The 19,454-nt window shown below is 43.2% G+C and overlaps 3 protein-coding genes across 11 annotated transcripts in view; 1 reads left to right on the forward strand and 2 right to left on the reverse strand.

Moving 5' to 3' along the window:
• Positions 1–7,344, reverse strand: part of RRP15 (ribosomal RNA processing 15 homolog) — a 32,210-nt gene extending 24,866 nt beyond the window's left edge. Inside the window, exons 1-2 of the mRNA XM_083495994.1 lie at positions 7,195–7,344; positions 1,129–1,403 (exon numbers count right to left, since the gene is read on the reverse strand). Coding sequence (XP_083352120.1) covers positions 1,129–1,403; positions 7,195–7,267 — 348 coding nt within the window. The 5' untranslated portion in view covers positions 7,268–7,344. The remainder of the gene's footprint in view (positions 1–1,128; positions 1,404–7,194) is intronic.
• The window catches only part of LOC310702742 (uncharacterized protein), a 601,527-nt gene that overhangs the window by 569,052 nt on the left and 13,021 nt on the right, over positions 1–19,454 (forward strand). The window lies entirely within an intron of this gene.
• LOC310702798 (uncharacterized protein) overlaps positions 19,040–19,454 on the reverse strand; it is a 73,816-nt gene continuing 73,401 nt past the window's right edge. For all 9 annotated transcript variants that reach the window (XM_083494944.1, XM_083494946.1, XM_083494945.1 and 6 more), the window contains one exon: positions 19,040–19,209. The gene's annotated coding sequence lies outside the window, so the exon portion shown is untranslated. The remainder of the gene's footprint in view (positions 19,210–19,454) is intronic.

Here is a 19,454-nt window from a genome sequence, read left to right on the forward strand (position 1 = left end):
ATTTTCATCCGAAAATATCGGGAGTAAGTAAAGCAGCCACCGTGGTCTGGTAACACAGTGCTATTGAAATGAAGCCATTTCAATACACATTAGAGCTTCATTAGATTCATACCAAGTAAGAGCAGCTGGCTTACTTGGTACCCTGGCTTACTTGGGTAGTGAATCACACCATATAAATCAGTTCAGTTTATACAGCACCACTGTGCAGTCATTAAAAGATGTGAAACACCAGACCCTAAAACTTTAGCCCACCCTATCCCAGATGCACTGTCATTAACAGAGTGGAAAACCAAAGTGCCTTTCTAAAGAGACTAGCACCTTGTTCACCAGGTGTATCAGTGGTGACCTAAGGATGTCTTATTACCTCCCTGAAAAGCACTGCTTCCCAAAACTTTACACTTTCAACACAGGGAGCACTGTCAGCCGTAAGGACCAGGAGCCATGCAAGCCCCAGTCCTAAAATACAGGCTACCACATACTACACAAATTATTGGCTCATTTGCAGGGCCAGGAAACCAGCATCCTTCAAACAATAAATAACTTTAAATCACCAAGTGCCACTACAGTAGCAAGCAATGGCCAGCTTTGAATTCTAATTTCAGAGTTGGCTTATTGAGTGAAGGGGACTGCTCCTTCCTGGACTCTGAGACACAACAATGCAAAGGTGAGTATGCATCATCTGTTTTGAGAGACATGTTCATTCTGCATAGATAACTTGGCAGAACTCGTCCCAGTTTCGGTTTTCCCAGTGCTAATATGCTAACTGAGATGGAATCGACAGTCCGAGGTTGAATTCAGATGGTACTTTTAGTAAATTACGGGCATGGTCCCAGGTCAGCAGCTAGGGAGCAAGCTTGCTCCTCCAACAAGCTTTGAACTTCTGCACAAGCATAACTTTGCTTATGTTTGGCTGCTAGTTTTTACCCCTGGAGCACACTAGCAATCCTACCATGACAAGCCAAAGCATATGCACAGAGGCGTCTCTCAAACTGACCTTTCATAAATCACTGCCTGCAAAAGTTTAGCAATCTGGCTACTGAGAGTAAGTGTGAATAAATACTAAAGGGGAGGACTGCTTTTATGGAGGACATAATGTATGGTATCATGATGTTGCATCTGCTTCCTTACCTTTCTCCTCTTCTCCAGCCTCTCCTGCTTTTCCTTCTCTCGTTCCTTATCCCGCTCTTTGTTTTTAACCAGTATGGTGGGCTTACTCTTGGGAACTTTCTTACTGAGCACTTTTGCCATGGCATCAGCCCAGCCAGCATTTCCTGCATCTTTCGACTCTCCTGCATCTTTGGCTTTCGTGTCTGGGGTCTGAGGCTCATCCTCATCGTCGCCATCAAGTTCTTCAGCCCCCGAAGAGAAGCTGTCCTCTGGAATGCCAGAGCTCCACTCAGAACCTAAAAGAAGAGCAGAGTGGAGAAAAAATCAAACTCAATGAACATGTATGCAATGGTCCTGTTCTGCTAACAAAAGAGACCTCTATTTGAGGGAGGGGACGTTCCTCCACAGCCCCTGAGGGGAACTCTGGAGCAGATTTTAGCGGCACAAAGCAGGAGGAGAGGAAGGCAAAGTCCCACTACAATTGCAGAGTTGCAATTATAGAGCTTTGGCTGCAACCCTTCATATTTCAAATGGATTTTTTTTCTCCAAGTAAATTACAAGTTTCCCTTAGGTAAAGGTAAAGGGACCCCTGACCATTAGGTCCAGGCGTGACCGACTCTGGGGTTGCATCGCTCATCTCGCTTTATTGGCCGAGGGAGCCGGCGTACAGCTTCCGGGTCATGTGGCCAGCATGACTAAGCCGCTTCTGGCGAACCAGAGCACCGCACGGAAATGCCATTTACCTTCCCACCGGAGCGGTACCTATTTATCTACTTGCACTTTGACGTGCTTTTGAACTGCTAGGTTGGCAGGAGCAGGGACCGAGCAACGGGAGATCACCCTGTTACGGGGATTCGAACCGCCAACCTTCTGATCGGCAAGCCCTAGGCTCTGTGCTTTAACCCACAGCGCCACCCTTAAAGGATACCAATATAAGTGGGATAGCTCAGTTGGTAAGAGAATGAGGCTTTTAATCTCAGGGTCATGGGTTCGAGCCCCACACTGGGCAAAAATAAGCCTGCATTGCAGGGACTTGGACTAGATGCCCCTCTATGATTCTATGACTAATGTTAAAACAATCTAAGTTAAGTGTGTTAGTCCTGAAGTTCATCTCTAAACAGAACCGATGCCTCTATTACATACACTGAGATAAGGAAGGGTTTTCTCCACAAATGACGACCCAATCAGATCACCTCTTAATACATAAACTTCCACCTACCACCCAAACACAGCCAGGTATTTCACGTTCACCTAAGAATAAGTTTGTCCAGCAACTACTCAGAAAGTGCTTCAATCTGTTACTCACAGGGTTTTGTAATGTTTTCTTTGCTTTCTGTTTTTGTGAGGGTGCGATTGCGCCAGCAGAATGGAGCAACTCTGGGAATAGGAAGTAAAGTTTTCCAGTGTTCAGGGTTCCTATATTCCCAGACTTTGCCTCATAAACTGCCTTGGCTGCAATATCCTATATGGCAGGAGTTTCTATCCAAAGGCCACTTCCAGTCTTGACAAGACAAGCTTCCTGGGGGCACATGCCAGGCAAAAGTGGGCGGAGCGATGAATGTGAGTTTTGCCTTTGTACAATAAGGCTGGCTTCTACCCACACCCCTCTCTACCTTCCATCCAAACAGGCAAGAGCCAGAACTCTAGGGCACATTCCAACCAGGCAAAAATGCTTACGGTGCAAAGCAGAGTTATGGAGGAGGGCGTTCCTAAGGGCAGAAAAAGAGGCTGTGTATTTGGCCCCCAGGTCTGATGTTCTCTAGCCCTACCACAGTCATACCTTGGTTTTTGGAACAGCTTAGTTCCCAAACGGTTTGGCTCCCAAACACCGCAAACAGTAACTGTTTGCGAAATATTTTTGGAAGCCAAACGTCCGACAGGGCTTCCGATTGGCTACAGGAGCTTTCTGCAGCCAATCAGAAGCCGCACTTTGGTTTCCATATGTTTTGGAAGTTGAAAGGACTTCTGGAACAAATTCTGTTTGATTTCCAAGGTACGGCCCTATTTGGAAACATTTAAAAGATATTCTCTCTAGAGGTAGAAAAGCAAAGCATGCAAAATTAACACATACCATACAACAAAGCAATGTAGTGGCTAATTGTAAAAATGAAACAATAGTGCAAGTAATTCTCCAGTAAGCTATTTTGTTTAGTGGTCAAATTTGCACCATTACAAAACTATCTACAGGAACCTTTATTTAATTAGACAATAGAAATTGGCCTGTCTCCTTGCTGTTAAATGATGATTTAAACTGCAATTCACCCAGAGAGAAGGTATGCCCAGTTCCTTGCTACTTGGACAACATCTTTAACCAAGGATAATTTGTCCCAAGTTACAGGAATTCAAAGGACCAGTCACCACTTCCTGCTGTAACTAATCTGCAACAAACTATTTGCAGCAAATTGAGAAAATATGAGGATCCACATCATGCAAAATAAAAACAAACACAAAATCCTCTTCAGAACAAAGATTTCAGAAGTCATGGCAGAAGAATCAACAAAACCCCAATATTTTATTATGGAATTAATAATGTTTTGGGTAAGAGCAAAACATTTGAGGGGGGGGAAACGTGTTTCTGGTTTACTTTAAAGAGATTACAATCACAACACTGACATCTAGTGTTGAAATGCCAAAATCAAGATAGATGAAAATAAGCATGTGATACAAGCCAATTCAGCATATACATGCCAAGTGCACCACTGATTTCACTAGGTGCAAGTTTGATTAAAACAGTCACTGGTATTTTCTCCATACAGAGAAGATAATCTGAGGCTTCGCTCTGCTGCAATTGTCCATCCCTTCTATTCTGATACCTCTTAAAGGAATAAAGCTAAGGCTACTACATCTCTACATCTATATTGTAAGAATTTAGTTGATCAGGCCGTAAGAATTTATAGTTAGTTAGTGGTTGACAAGGGGAAGAACACACCCAGCAGTTCATTGGGAAGGGAGAAAAGATTACTAGGACACATTTTCTTACTGCTCTTCCCACCCAATAGTTTCAGAAAACCCTACAGGGAAGCAGGTTGAAAAGATAACCAAAACACCTTTCAACACACTTTGGTACAGCTTTCTTGTTTTTTGACAGATTGAATACATGGCAACATCAGCCACGGCCTACCACCAATCAAAATCCTCACAACCCTTAGCTAACGTCATTTCAGAAAAGACTAAACACAGCTCATGTTTAATCAACTCTAATTCTCATACAAACCTCAGTCATTCTACAACACAAATGATGGGCAGAAGAATGAGCTTTGGCACACAGCACAGAATTTGCTCCCACAATATACAGCAGATAGCACTTTCAGTCTGTGAACTGGCTGACAGACATCTGCCACAAGAGATGTTAAAGTGACAATGCAGTAATAATAATAATTAATAATAATTGTATTATTTATACCCTGCCCATATGGCTGGGTTTCCCCAGCCACTCCCATCAATAACATTTTCTCATCAATTTCTGGCTACCAACAACATATGCAAGTCTGAGTAACACAGCACTCTACATGATGTGCCTGACCCAGCCATGTATGCTATGTTTTCAGAGAACAAAGTATCAATTGTCCATATTATCCTGTCATGATATTTACTTGTCAATCATCTGGGAACAAAGTCCCTCCAATACCCAAGGTGAAAGCTTGCTTACAAGATACCTACTAAAATTCAAATAGTGTAGACCACTGTCAATCTGTCCAGAAGTGTCATGAAAAACACTGCTTAGCATCTGATAACACTGAATGACCCCATCCATCTCTATGAAGGCCAGAGTATGCAGACTAACACTAGCCAGCCACTAGAACCAAACCAATTTAACCACTAATCCACCTTTGACATTCAAGGGTGATCGCGGGACAGAGCATTTTGCCAGTTCAAAAATATTAAATGGTTTCATTCTAGTGAAAGAGCATCAGATTAATTCTGCATCTGCGCATATCTACAAAGATTAGCATAAAAACAATATGTGTTGGGCCATAAGAAAAAAACCTACTAAGTCCTCATGTTTGTAATACTTTTATTTGGGCCAACCAAAAAATCACAAAAATGTGGAAAGTGACAACCCAAAAATGGACTGTAAGAATTAGCCTATTTTCCTCACTGCAGCTGAGCAGCACAAATATATTCATAAGCACAATAAAATCATTTCCTCAGCAGCTGAAGTTCAATACTGGCAAGTACAAGCAGTTCCTGGCTCAGTTAATAAATTCACAACAGGATGCCGATTTATCAGCAGCCAAAAAACATCCCCTGACCTAGGACAAAGTTAACTCATGAGTTTCACCATTATTTCTAGATTGCAGTACATGCTTTCAAGCACTTAATCCCAATTATCCTTAGCGTAGAGGTATTTCTTATCACAATTTGACAGACTGTAATTTGCCAAGCATCAGGTGATATCACTTAAGTAGATGCCAGCCTCAGCTATAAAGTAATAAAGCACTTGTATAGAAAGCATGTTCAAGATCACAAGTATATAAAAACATGAGAAGAGGCCAGCTGGATCAGAGCAAAGGCCCACCTAGTCCAGAATTATTTCCTCTCAGCAAACCTTCCTTTGTGTAGGTAACTGTCTATACAACACAACTGCATGTCTGATGGCATGAGCCTTTACAAACCTATCAAGGAGTAATGCCCATTGTGTTCCATGGAGTTTAACTCCCAAATGGGTACAAGACTCAAAGAATAAAAATTAGGGGTTTTAACAGATAGCCCTTGGGGTCCCTTCCAACTCTACCATTCTTGGATTCTAAGTTACAGGATCAGTACACAATCACACACCAAATTTGTCTTCACTTGTTCCAATCCATCAACTTTCATACCAAAATTTTGTAAGGCGTAAAACAATCCTGAACTAGCTAGTAAGTTTTTAACAAGGGCTAAATCTCTTTGACACTGGCTACTGCAGTGGCATTGGGCCAATATATAAGCCAATAACACACTGGGTGATCTTCTATTTGAAACTACCCTTACTTTCCCTAGCCAACACTTGACTGCTGCTCCATTTTTGTCCAGTAAAAAATGTGTGAAATCTAAAAGCTTTCAACTTCATCAGTAATAAAACATAAAATAAAAAATAGTACAAATAATTTGAAAGACTAAAAAATGAACCAAGTCATCAGATTCTGTCTCCCAAAGTGATTTCCGTTTCCACAAAATGACGATATGAACCAGAGCAATAATACGGCTGCATCATTAGGGAAAGCAAAGTTCATTACTATTCTCTGCTGTTCAGAGGAGAAAGCCATCCTACTATTCTTTCTCCTTCCACTACCCACAGCACGGTTGGTGCTGTCTCTCCAAGTGTGCTGAGAGAGATAGAAAAGGGATATATGAAGAGCGGGGACGGTAAATACATAGCAATCTTATCTTCGGGGAGGGAGGGAGGGAAATCATAGAATTGAACGGTCCCCCAAGGCTCATCTAGTCCAACTCCCTGCAATCCAGGAATCTCAACACATGGTCCCCGATCCAATTTGAAACCATACCCGACCCTGTTTAGCTTTGCAAATACGCTAGCAGGTTTTTGTTCTTGTTTGCTGCACCACATAACCCAGGAAGCTTAGAAAAGGCAACGGCGATCAAGATTCAGGCATCCTGGATAACAAGTTCGCGCTAGGCAGAGAAATGAAACCAGCAGTGCTTTTTTTTCCCTGGGGGGACGCATACCCCTAAACATTTTGTGAATCTTTGTACTTCTGTCCATTTACTGTATTTATTTTCCCCGATGTGAACTAAATAATGGTGATTTTCTTGAGTCAAAATGAGAGTGCCCCTAAACATTTTTTAGAGGGGGGGGGGAAGCACTGGAAAGCAGCATACAACAGTGGGGAGAGCGAAGAAGACGGAACCGTGTAGAAGGCAAGAATGAGGCCTAGAAACAAAGAGAACGGGTAACTGGGGCGAAGACCGTACTCGATCCCAGGCACTTTCGCCCCATTCCACCCTTCGGCGGTGAAGAGGAGCGAGTTTCTCCATCGCTGCCCATCCACGCGCCCCGTAACTTCCCCCATTATAACATCTGATCGCCACCCCCTTCCACCACCGGGGTTCCCCACCCAGCGCAAACAGGATCCTCGCGCCCGTTACCGCTATCGCTCGCTTCGACTTCGGCTCCGGCAACTTCGGCCTCCCCACGTGAACCCGCCATGGCAGCGGCCATCTTGCCTAAGGTATGTCCCTCTTCCTAAGCGGTCCGGGTGACCCGCGCGGCTGTTACGGATGTTCCGGGAAGAAACGAGCATCTCGAGATAGTCGTGAGACGTACTCGGGGTGACGGATACGAAAACACGCCTGGAGGCATAAATATCCTTATTACGTCGATGGGAACATAGAATGGATTACCATAGAGGCATGGGGCTAGACCGGCTCCCTCGCGTATGGCGGTACATACTGTATTGGAATAAGAAACCGGAAGCGAGGGCTGTGCTCTCCGCTTCTCCTTCCCCCATCTCTGTGGTTGTTGGAGGTTTCCGCTTCATGCAGAGATGGGGCGAAGCTGAACCCCTCCAAATGTCGCTGGACTCCCAGCCCCAACCAGCAGTGCCAGTAGTCAAGGATGGTGGGAGCTGTAGCCCCGCTGCAACATCTAGAGCAGGGATGTGGCCCCCTCTCCGATCCCTGATCATTGTACTAATTGGAGCTGGTAGGAGTCGATGCCCTGGCCATATCAAATACTATATCATATATCATATTTATACCCCGCCTTTCCCCCCAACAGGGACTCAAGGCGGCTTACAGATAAAATAAGAACAGCTGTAAACATGAGTTTGCAATTTTATTTTTTTAAAAAAAGTAAACAGTAGAAATCTGTCTACCTTGCCATAGGCTCCCTGCCTCTGATCTGAAGGATCACAGGTTCCCCGTCCCTGGATTAATCCGTGCAAAAATCAGAAGTGTTGCCTCAAGCCTGGGTGGACACTAAATTGTCCATCTATTCTAGCATCCTTGCCACCCATCTACTGCGGCCAAGCAGATGCATGGGCTGTTACTGGGGCTCCAGGACACAAGCAGGGCCAGTCGGGTATGGCCTGGGAAAAGTTCTGGCCACCAGAGACAGGCCCAGGATTGAGGCCCCCAACACCGCACAGTAGATCTCCACATAGATATTGTTCAGGCCAGATAACCTTTGGTGCCTGAGTTGTAAAATTCAAATTGTGTCCCCAGTTTACAGTGAAAATATATAAATGCCACTTTATACTGAGGCAGCTAGCAAAGAAAGGGCCCTTGTGATTCAGGCACCCCAGTTGTGGAGCGTTCTCCACAAAGAGGTTTGCCTGTCATCTATTTCATTCATTCATTCACTCACTCATTCATTATTAAAAGTACTTGCAAAGGTCCCAACGGTAGAAATGGTACAGAGTCCAAATCAAAAGTTAAGCAATACAATTTAAACACCACAAAGCAAAATACAGTACATAGTTCAGCTCTATAAGCAGCAGCAGCAGAAGTTCAAATTCCCAATACATCTCTACCCTTCTTCAAAAGGCAAAGAGGTGTCTCTTCACCTGCTGACAAAAAGGCATCAGTGTCTTGGTTAGATGCAGGGGTCACGAAAGAGAAAGCTTGCCAGTGGGCCCTCACACTACGAATCTCATAAGGCTGTTGAGACCACCAGAAAAGCTTTCCTTTCAAATCTTAAAATGTACGTAGGTTGATGTAGGACAAAGTTCTCCTTCAACTACTTGTGACTTAGGTCATTTGGGGTCTCAAACATTAACACATTAAATTGGGACTGGCAACCACTACAATTGTTTTCAGAAATTATTTATTTCTTTATTTATTGCACTTATATTTCAAATATCCTCCAAGGAGTTCAAGGTAGTGTACATAGTTCTTCGCCCCATCCCCCATTTTATCTTCACAACAAACCTGTGAGGTAGGTATGGCTGAGAATGAGTTAGATTAGAGGTAGGCAACCTAAGGGCTGAGGGCCAGATGCGGCCCAATCACCTTCTAAATCTGGCCAAAGGATGGTCCGGGAATCACCATGTTTTTACATGAGTAGAATGTGCCCTTTTATTTAAAATGCATCTCTGGGTTGTTTGTGGGGCCTGCCTGGTGTTTTTACATGAGTAGAATGTGTGCTTTTATTTAAAATGCATCTCTGGGTTATTTGTGGGGCATAGGAATTCGTTCATTCCCCGCCCCCCCCCCCCCAATATATAGACCGGACCACCACATGGTCTGAGGGACGGTGGACCGGCCGACGGCTGAAAAACGTTGCTGACCCCTGAGTTAGATGACTGACCCAAAGTCACCAAGTGAACTTTACGGCTGAGTGGGGATTTGAACCCAGGTCGCCCAGGTGCAAGTCTGACACTCTATAACCACTACCCCACACTGTCTATTCCAGGACACCCGCTAGCAACCTGGCTGCAACAGTTGCAACTTCCAGACCATTTTCAAGGACAGCCCCATATACAGCGCATTTTCATAATTCCACCTGGAAGTTCCCATAGCATGAATATCTGACCTACCTCTGTCCAGGAATGGCTAAAGCTGGTGTACCAGCCACTGCAGCCAAATGGTGAGCCAGTGTAGTGTAGTGGTTGAAGTGTTGGACTAGGATGGGAGACCAAAGTTTCCTACTCAGCTGTGAAGCTCACTGGGTGACTTTGGGCCAGTCACCATCTCTCAGCCTAACTTACCTCACAGGGCTGTTGTGAAGATAAAATGGGGAGGAGGAGAATTCTTTTGAGGAAAGGTGGGATACAAATGCAATAAATAAAAAGTGACAAAAATGACTCAAAGAGCCACATGCCTGTACCTTCAAGGGGAAGGCAGCCTTGTCCACAACAGGCTGCCCCACCTATGCCTGTACCCAGCCACTCACAGAATCTCCATAAATTTCCACCCTTGACCTATGTGCATCCATTCGAAGATTGAAGAGGGCCCGCATGGGTACAACTTTAAGGAGAAATATTGCAACTCAGTGGGAGAGCATTGCTTTGCCAGTGTGATGTAGTGCCAGTGTGGTGTAGTGGTTAAGAGCGGTAGACTCGTAATCTGGTGAACCGGGTTCGCTTCCCCGCTCCTCCACATGCAGCTGCTGGGTGACCTTGGGCTAGTCACACTTCTCAGAAGTCTCTCAGCCCCACTCACCTCACAGAGTGTTTGTTGTGGGGGAGGAAGGGAAAGGAGAATGTTAGCCGCTTTGAGACTCCTTCGGGTAGTGATGAAGCGGGATATCAAATCCAAACTCTTCTTCTTCTTTGCAAGCAAAAGGTACCAGGCTGAATCCCTGACCTCTCCAGGCAGGGCTTGGCATGCCCGGCTGCCTGAAACTCTAGAGAGGTGCTGCTAGTCAGTGTAAACAAATACAAAACATGATACCGCCTTTATGTCAGGCTGTCCCAGTCTTGTGTTCTCCCATTGTTTTGGCTGTGGTGGTGGTTGGGGTTGGTGGGAGCCGTGGCCCCAGACAACTGGACAGCTGGGCACCAGATTGGAAAAAGGTTTCTGAACATTGAGAGGGAACAGCCTTCCGACTAACAGCTGCTGCGGCAGAACAACAGCATAAGGGAGCAATTGCCTTTGTGCCCTGCTTGTGGGCTTGTGGGCTTTCCAAAGGCAGCTCTGCCTGACCACTTTGGGGCAAAAGGAAGCTGGGCTAGATAGACCACTTAGTGTGAGCTGGGAGAGCTGCTCTTAGGAACAAAGGAAGCTGCCTTTAGCAATTCAGGCCATTGGTCCATCTAGCTCAGTACAGTGGTGCCTCGCAAGACGAAATTAATCCGTTCTGCGAGTCTCTTCGTCTAGTGGTTTTTTCGTCTTGCGAAGCAACCCTATTAGCAGCTTAGCGGATTAGCGCTATTAGCGGTTTAGCGGCTATTAGCGGTTTAGCGGCTATTAAAGGATTAGCGGATTAGCAGCTAAAAGGATATTAGCGGCTTAGCGGCTTAGAAAAAGGGGGGGAACGAAAAAAAATCGGAACACTTGCAAGACGTTTTCGTCTTGCAAAGCAAGCCCATAGGGAAAATCGTCTTGCGAAGCAGCTCAAAAACGGAAAACCCTTTCGTTTAGCGGGTTTTCCGTCTTGCGAGGCATTCGTCTTGCGGGGCACCACTGTATTGTCTACTCTGACTTCCAGCAGCTCTCCAGGGTTTCTGAAACGGGTCTCTCCCAGCTCTACCTGGAGATGCTGGGAACTGAATGTGGGACCTTCTGCAAAGGGAATCCTCTACCACTTAAGCTACATCCCTTCTCTATTCTCCCCACTCCATCCTCCTAGATTTTCAGCAAAATAACCTCTCCTATCTTATATGCAGGGCAACTTGAGTGCATAAAATTTCACTGCGGGACCAGGCCAGTAGATATTACAGCAAAGGACTGCGTGACATCATTCCCAGATCAAGCCTGAAAATTAGGCTCTGTGCTTCCAGGGCTGTGACAAAGATAAGAAAATATTATCCAGACCCTTTTAAAACTAATTATGAGAGGTGTGCGTGAGAAGCCCTGATGGAACCTTGCAAAAGGCTGCCTCCTTTTTGTCTTCAGAAAAGGGTGTCCCTTTATATTCTCTGTACAAGTCCATGGCATGTAGCTACGTAATGGATTCTCGCCTATCTCTCTCTTTTTATTTGCATGTGTTAGCCTTTTTTATTGCAAATAGGGTTCTAAATCTTACTTTCGAAAAGAAAATTGCACTGTATAGGAGTGTGTGTTCAAAGGAAGCTATCAATAATGTTAGTTATGAAAACCTGATCATAAGTGTTTTTAGTCTATTAGCCATTCCGGTTTATTTATGTCCCCTTTCCGGCAGAGTTTGGAGCCAGTAATTCAAGAGATGAAATTTGGAAGAGGCACACAGTGCACAAGGATATAAAACACTGACATATCCTTTATGCTAGAAGATCCTTTTTATTTTCTTTTAACTAAACTCTGCAGACACCTACTTTGGAAAGACCACGGGATATTAACCTTCATCTAATCTTTGTTTTTCCTGGCGCTGTTAAAGCATAATACCTCTCAAGGATCAAATGGAAGAATTAAATCCAAACTAAAGTAATTTCCTGTGCAAAATTAAAGCAAAGAAGCAATATTAACCAAGTAAGCCTCTCTCCATCCAACCTGGTGGCCAGGACAGAATTGCTCCTTACTGCCCCTCTCTGGTGCTAGCGGAAAATACATTACAATGACAGCAATACTGTATCCTTATTTGTATTTATTTTGTTAAAGGTAAAGGGACCCCTGACCATGAGGTCCAGTCATGGCCGACTCTGGGGTTGCGGCGCTCATCTCGCTTTATTGGCCGAGGGAGCCGGTGTACAGCTTCCGGGTCATGTGGCCAACATGACTAAGCGAACCAGAGCAGCACACGGAAACACCATTTACCTTCCCACCGGAGCGGTACCTATTTATCTACTTGGACTTTGACATGCTTTCGAACTGCTAGGTTGGCAGGAGCAGAGACCGAGCAATGGGAGCTCACCCCATCGCTGGGATTTGAACTGCCGACCTTCTGATCGGTAAGTCCTAGGCTCTGTGGTTTAACCCACAGCGCCACCCGCGTCCCTTATTTATTTAGTTAGTTACTTAATTATGCTGTTGGTGTTTTTACTGTTGCTATAGTAGCATTGTGTTTTTATGTTGTATACTGCTTCACCATATTTGCAGTGTGTTTTACAAACAATTAAGTATTTATTTAGTTAGTTACTTAATTATTTGTAAAACGCACTGCAAATACGGCGAAGCATTATACAACATAAAAACACAATGCTACAATAGCAACAGTAAAAACACCAACAGCATATCAACCAAAACCGGTTGGTTAAAAAACAGACAAAAGAAATAAATCACATTCTAAACACCAGTCTGAAGAATACAGTTTTTAATCGTCATCTGAGAAAAAACTGAACTTCTGTTAGCAAGAACTTCCACAAGGCAGGAGCTCAGTAGCTCTGACGGATAAACTACATTCGTCTGTATGTATGAGTATGTGTGTGTTTGTGTGCTCTTTCAATGTATGGTGTGTATGCAGCTAGAGAGAAGGGGGGACAAAATTCCAGCACCCTAAACCAGGGCCATGCAACAGAACACAGGTTGGGTTGGTCCAGTATATCTGAAGGAGCGTCTCCTCCCCCATCGTTCTGCCCGGACACTGAGGTCCAGCTCCGAGGGCCTTCTGGCGGTTCCCTCACTGCAAGAGGCCAAGTTACAGGGAACCAGGCAGAGGGCCTTCTCGGTAGTGGCGCCCGCCCTGTGGAACGCCCTCCCATCAGATGTCAAAGTGATAAACATCTACCTGACATTCAGAAGACATCTGAAGGCAGCCCTGTTCAGGGAAGTTTTTAATATGTGACATTTTAGTGTATCTTTCATCTTTGTTGGAAGCTGCCCAGAGTGGCTGGGGAAACCCAGCCAGATGGGCGGGGTACAAATAAATTCTTCTTCTTCTTCTTCTTCTTCTTCTTCTTCTTCTTCTTCTTCTTCTTCTTCTTCTTCTTCTTCTTCTTCTTCCTGACTCCACATTTTCCCAGGCTGTTGTTATGTTTTACGAAGGGTAGTAAAAGAGAGGCTTACAGCAATGAACGAAGAAATGTTGCTGTGAATCAGATTTTCTTTGAAATGTTACCTTTATTCCCCAAATCAAGGATGGTCTTCTTTTTTTGCTGTTGTTGGTCTGAGGGCATTTTCAGGGTTTGTTTGTTATTTGTTTTTTAATGCTTTAGTTAAATACTACACAATAACACAATTTGCAATTTATTCCACTGGGCCATGTTTGAAGGCACAGTAACCTCTTGCAATTAAGGGTTATAACAAGCATCAGCTTTAAAGTTTGGTGGATGGGAGAGGAAAACGTATTGGGTGAGCCTCTCTCAGCGCCCGTCTTGAACTTCTCTTCGCTGGTCTTGGACTCACAAGTCTTGGCCCTTGGATTTTCAGTTGGGGTCTTCTCTGCCAACCCTTTGCCTCGTGAGAGCTCTGGGTCTGGATTAGCTCCTTTCCTGCTGCTGAGTCTGTAACATTATTCTGCTTAATAAAGCTCACTTCCTTGTTCTTACAGTATTTCATATCAGTTATATACCACTTGATTGTAGGGGGTTGGGAACCTTAAAACAGTTTACAGTGGTACCTCGGGTTACATACGCTTCAGGTTACATACGCTTCAGGTTACAGACTCCGCTAACCCAGAAATAGTATCTTGGGTTAAGAATTTTGCTTCAGGATGAGAACAGAAATCGCGCAGCGGCGACGCGGTGGCAGCGGGAGGCCGCATTAGCTAAAGTGGTGCTTCAGGTTAAGAACAGTTTCAGGTTAAGAACGGACCTCTGGAACGAATTAAGTTCTTAACCTGAGGTACCACTGTACAAGTAAGAGCGTCTGCTGACATGTTTTGGGATGGGAGTTAGGAGCATAGCTGTCAACTTACACATTTGGAAATAAGGGACCAGCAGCCCTGAAAATAAGGGATCAGCAGCCAAAATAAGGACCTGCAGCCTCACCTGTTCCAGGCACTCCAGTCTTCCGGTCCTCCTGCAGTCTGGTCAAACTCATGCTGGTAGCTTTGAGAACACTGTCCAACCAACTTTGTAACCAGAGGTTCAACTAAATAGAATCTGAATCACATGCACCACAAGGCCTATGCAGCCTCAACTTAAGATGGCTCCCCGGCCTGGCTTTGCACTGCAAAGTTTGCAGCAGCACGTGCAACAAAATGGCGTCCAACATTCAAAAAACCCCTCAGCTTGCATTAACTAGCCACACACAAGGCATGCAAGCTCCACCCCCCCAGTCGTTCTTAGACTTCTTATTGGGTGAGCAACACAGCCAAGCAACACAGTTGGAGCCTCCCTCCTCCCTGGCCGGCAGGGAGGGAGGAAGAGGAGCTGCTTCCTTTGAAATTTAAGGGACATCATTTAAGGGACATTTAAGGGACATCCATCAATAAGGGACAGCAGCGGGACATGGCGCTGGAATAAGGGACTGTCCCTCCAAATAAGGGACGCTTGACATCTATGGTTAGGAGAAGCACCACCAAGATGGTGGAATGTGTTCCCAAATGGGGCTCATTGTAACTCAGAATGCTGCAGCACGATTGCTGACAGGAAGGAAACCTTCACGTTACACCAGGCCAAATTAAAGGTTACTATTTGTATTAAAAGTGTTTAATCGCTTGAGACCAGTTTGCTGAAAGGATCACCTTACTTGATATATGCCCACTCACGTGACTTTGATCTGTGGAGCTGCCATTTTAACATGTAATGTTTATTCCAAACTTAAAAAGAACCAATCTTTTTGCACCCATGCTCTGAAACTCCCTGCTCATTGAGATCATGCAGATGCCTTCACTGTACTGTTTTCAGCAGCTGCTAAACACCATATTTAAAGGCAAGTCTACCGAGATATGTAATGCTAATATGTACTTTACTATGCATTTTTTTTTAAACTGCTGTTTGTATTTCTGTTTTGAAAAACCTTTTACGCTTACCGGTACTTGTTTTTAACTTCTGACTTTTATCGATAATGTTAATATATCTTTTACATAACCCACTTAGAAGTTTTTACAATTAAACAGGAAACAAATTCTGTTAAATAAAACACACAAATAAATCCTGATTTATCTTTTTTTCTTTTTAGGTGATGTATGTTGCATCTGGGTTCTATTGAGTCTGGTTTTGGGGTGTATTTAACTGCCTTTGCTTCTGTCGGTTTATTTATTTTTATTAAAAAAATCAGTCACTTCAATTTGTTTCTGACCTATGATATTCGGTTAACCTATCAAGTTAAAACATGGCATTGTTGTTGTCTGGTAAAAATTTGAATTTATTTAAAGATAACTATGAAAAATGTTGGTCAGAAATCAAAAAGGATCTAGAAATTTGGTCAAGACTAAAACTTTCCTTGTTGGGAAGGATTGCAGCTGTAAAGATGAATGTATTGCCAAAGATGTTGTTTTTGTTTCAAACCCTGCAGATCGTGGACAGAGTGGAATGTTTTGGAAAGTGGCAGAAGGACATCACGAAGTTTGTCTGGCAGGGCAAAAAGCCCCGGATAAAACTTAAAATACTAACAGATGCAAAAGAAAGAGGGGGATTTGCCCTGCCGGACTTAAGGTTATACTATGAGGCTGCATCCTTCTGCTGGATGAAGGATTGGTTTTTATTAGAAAACACTGATGTCCTAGATCTGGAAGGGTTTAACAATGCTTTTGGGTGGCATGCATACTTGTGGTACGACAAGGTAAAGGTTCATAAACTGTTCAAAAACCATATTGTCAGGAAAGCTTTATTTATTGTCTGGATTAAATATAAGGACTTACTTGAAAATAAGACTCCGAGGTGGCTATCACCAATGGAGGCAAAGGCCTCAAAAATGCTTAATATGGAGGGTGGCTGGGCAAAATATTGTGAAATAATAGAAAAAGTTGGAGACAACTGGAGGTTGCAGAGTTTAGAAAAACTAAAAGACAAGGTGCGAGACTGGTTACACTATGCCCAAATTCAAGAGACTTTTAAAAAGGATAAAAAGATTGGCTTCCAGGTGGAAAAATCGAAATTAGAGACAGAATTACTTGAACCTAAGACGAAAGTGCTTTCAAGAATGTATAACTTGCTGCTTAAATGGAACACTCAAGACGAGACAGTTAAATCAGCCATGATAAAATGGGCTCAAGACATTGGGTACAACATTATGTTTGAAGACTGGGAAAGGTTATGGACCACCGGTATGAAATTCACGGCATGTAATGCCTTGAAAGAAAACATTATGAAAATGATATACAGGTGGTACATGACCCCAGTCAAACTTGCAAAGATATATCATCTGTCTGATAATAAATGTTGGAAATGTAAGGAGGCTGAAGGAACATTCTTTCACCTCTGGTGGACATGCCCGAGGGTGAAGGCCTTCTGGGAAATGATTTATAATGAGTTGAAAAAGGTATTTAAGTATACCTTTCACAAGAAACCAGAGGCCTTCCTCCTGGGCATTGTGGGCCAGAGAGTGCTAAAGAAGGATAGAACTTTCTTTTTATATGCAACTACAGCAGCAAGAATTCTTATAGCTAAATATTGGAAGGCACAGGAGTTACCCACGCTGGAAGAGTGGCATACGCAACTGATGGACTACATGGAATTGGCCGAAATGACTGGCAGAATCCGAGATCTGGGAGAAGAGGCAGTGGAAGAGGACTGGAAAAAATTTAAGGACTATTTGCAAAAACATTATAAGTTATATGAATGTTGAGAATTTGCTAAGTTTTGGGAAAACAAGCTTCAGCAATTAAATTTGTATATGGTGGAAACTAAGTTATGACTGTGAAAAGACTAAAGTTTAGAGTAATGCCCCTTTTTTAGGATTGATGATGGGAAAAAGTAAGCAAACAACAAGTACCCTAAATCTAAAATACAATTGGATGAAAGTACAAAAACGCACGAAACAAGGTATCAATTTGCTGTTATTTTTTATTGTAAAGAACGCAGGGTGTGGAGGATGTGGGGAAGTCCAGTGGATCATGAAAAACTGTTTGGAAAATGTGAATATTTTCTTTTTTTAATCTTATTCTTTTCTTCTGTAAAACCGCTTTTGCTGAGTTATTGATGATGTATTTGACCTTGGAAAAAAGCAATAAAAAATATTATTTTAAAAACAACAACATGGCATTGTTGTTGTGAGCCACTGTGGGGGTCTGTTTGAGACAAAACGCAGAGAGATATACCCTAAATGAATATTAATAAAGACAGACAGACAGCGTTTCAGGGATGCTAGTGATCTCATTGAGGAATCCTTAATAAGCTTCCCAAACTCCTCAGGCACTGCTGGAAAACAATCTGAAGACCCTTCACACACAAGGAGATCAGCTGCCCATTGGACCTGGGAGCACGTCTGATTAATACCTACTTAAAAATCCACATTTTAAATCTCCAGTTAAATCAATTGATTAATTACACCAATTAATCAGATAACGCTGCCAGCCACAATAAAAATTGTATTTGGGTGACATAAATGGCACAGCCAGCATTTTAGTGATGTGTCCAGCTCCGAGGCGGAAGTGCAGAGCATTTTTCTCTGCACGGGGATAACTTCCCCTATAACTTCCAAACTCGTTTCACTGATGCCACACTTCTGGACGCATAATTTAGACGAAAACGAACACAAAGGCAAGATCCTTGAGTCACCTAGTCCTTCTCACCGGAATTGTTTCTAATTGAATGTTAAGATCAAAGTTTAAGTTTATAAGAGTGAAAAACAAGCACAGATAAATAGTTATTATCTGACATCCTTATGAAAATTCATGACCTGCAGCTTTATCGGGGACCTTTTAAGAATTCTAATTGTGAAGTATGCAGAACTGTTAAATGGCTAGTGCTCCAGTCTCTTGATAAGAAGCGAGTTAAATAATTGTCCTGTTTAACTTGTGCTTGTTAACCTTTAAGGTCAACTAGTTTGAACATACGTTTAATGAAATCCTGGAGCCAGAATTTATGATACTGCTGCTGAATGTTAAATTGGACAATTTACATAAGCAGGACATTAACCTTCTGAGTACTAAATAGCATTTTAGCACTTAGCCGCTGGGGACAATAAGGGACATGTTCTATATATTTGTGATTAGCTTGCCTGGAAACTCTCATGATGACCAATTGGCCTACCAAGTTTAGCAGCATAATTAAATGAATGGACTCAGCCTAAGTAAATTATCATTGCTGTGTACAGTATATCATTATAGTCCTAAGGAGGAGGGGGAGGGGGGAGAAAGGATATGAATAATTTAATATTACATTACTAATTTATCAATGCTAAGTGACTGTGAGGAGACTCTCTGTAATTCATTGGTTTAAATTTGATATTTGATTTACTGGTGGTGTGATTAAACTTGAGCCTACTTAATTTCTTTATCAGAAATTTATGGTAACTCAGAATTTATGATAGCGCTCCCAACTGCCCCCTCCCCTCATATACACACACACACACACGCACACATACACACCTTCCCTTTCCAGCAACGGATGCATTTTTCGTTTTCTTCTTCTTTGTTAATAACAGCAAATGCAAAATATTACGCATAATCAAGCTTCTCATTAAGCCATTTTTCACAGCTCGTGGCAGCTACTTCCCCTCCCTGGCTGGGTCTCTCGTAAGAGCCACCTTCAGCTTCACCTGCGGGGAAAGCGGGATACAAATTTAACATGTTAACCAACTGATAATAATTAAATAAATGAAGTGCCTGCCTTGGAATTCCTCTGGGCTCCAAACTTTCCCTATACGAAAGTCATGTCTCCAGGGAAAATATCCCAATCGGATCTAAAAGATAAAGCCAGCCTGATAACCTGCTCCCTCTCCCTGCCTCACACTTACCTATTTGGCTGCTCCTCAAAGAGAAAGCTCGTTGTAGGAACCAGATA

The sequence above is a fragment of the Podarcis liolepis genome (assembly GCF_965112155.1).
Source record: "Podarcis liolepis genome assembly, chromosome: 3".
Classification (NCBI taxonomy): domain Eukaryota; kingdom Metazoa; phylum Chordata; class Lepidosauria; order Squamata; family Lacertidae; genus Podarcis; species Podarcis liolepis.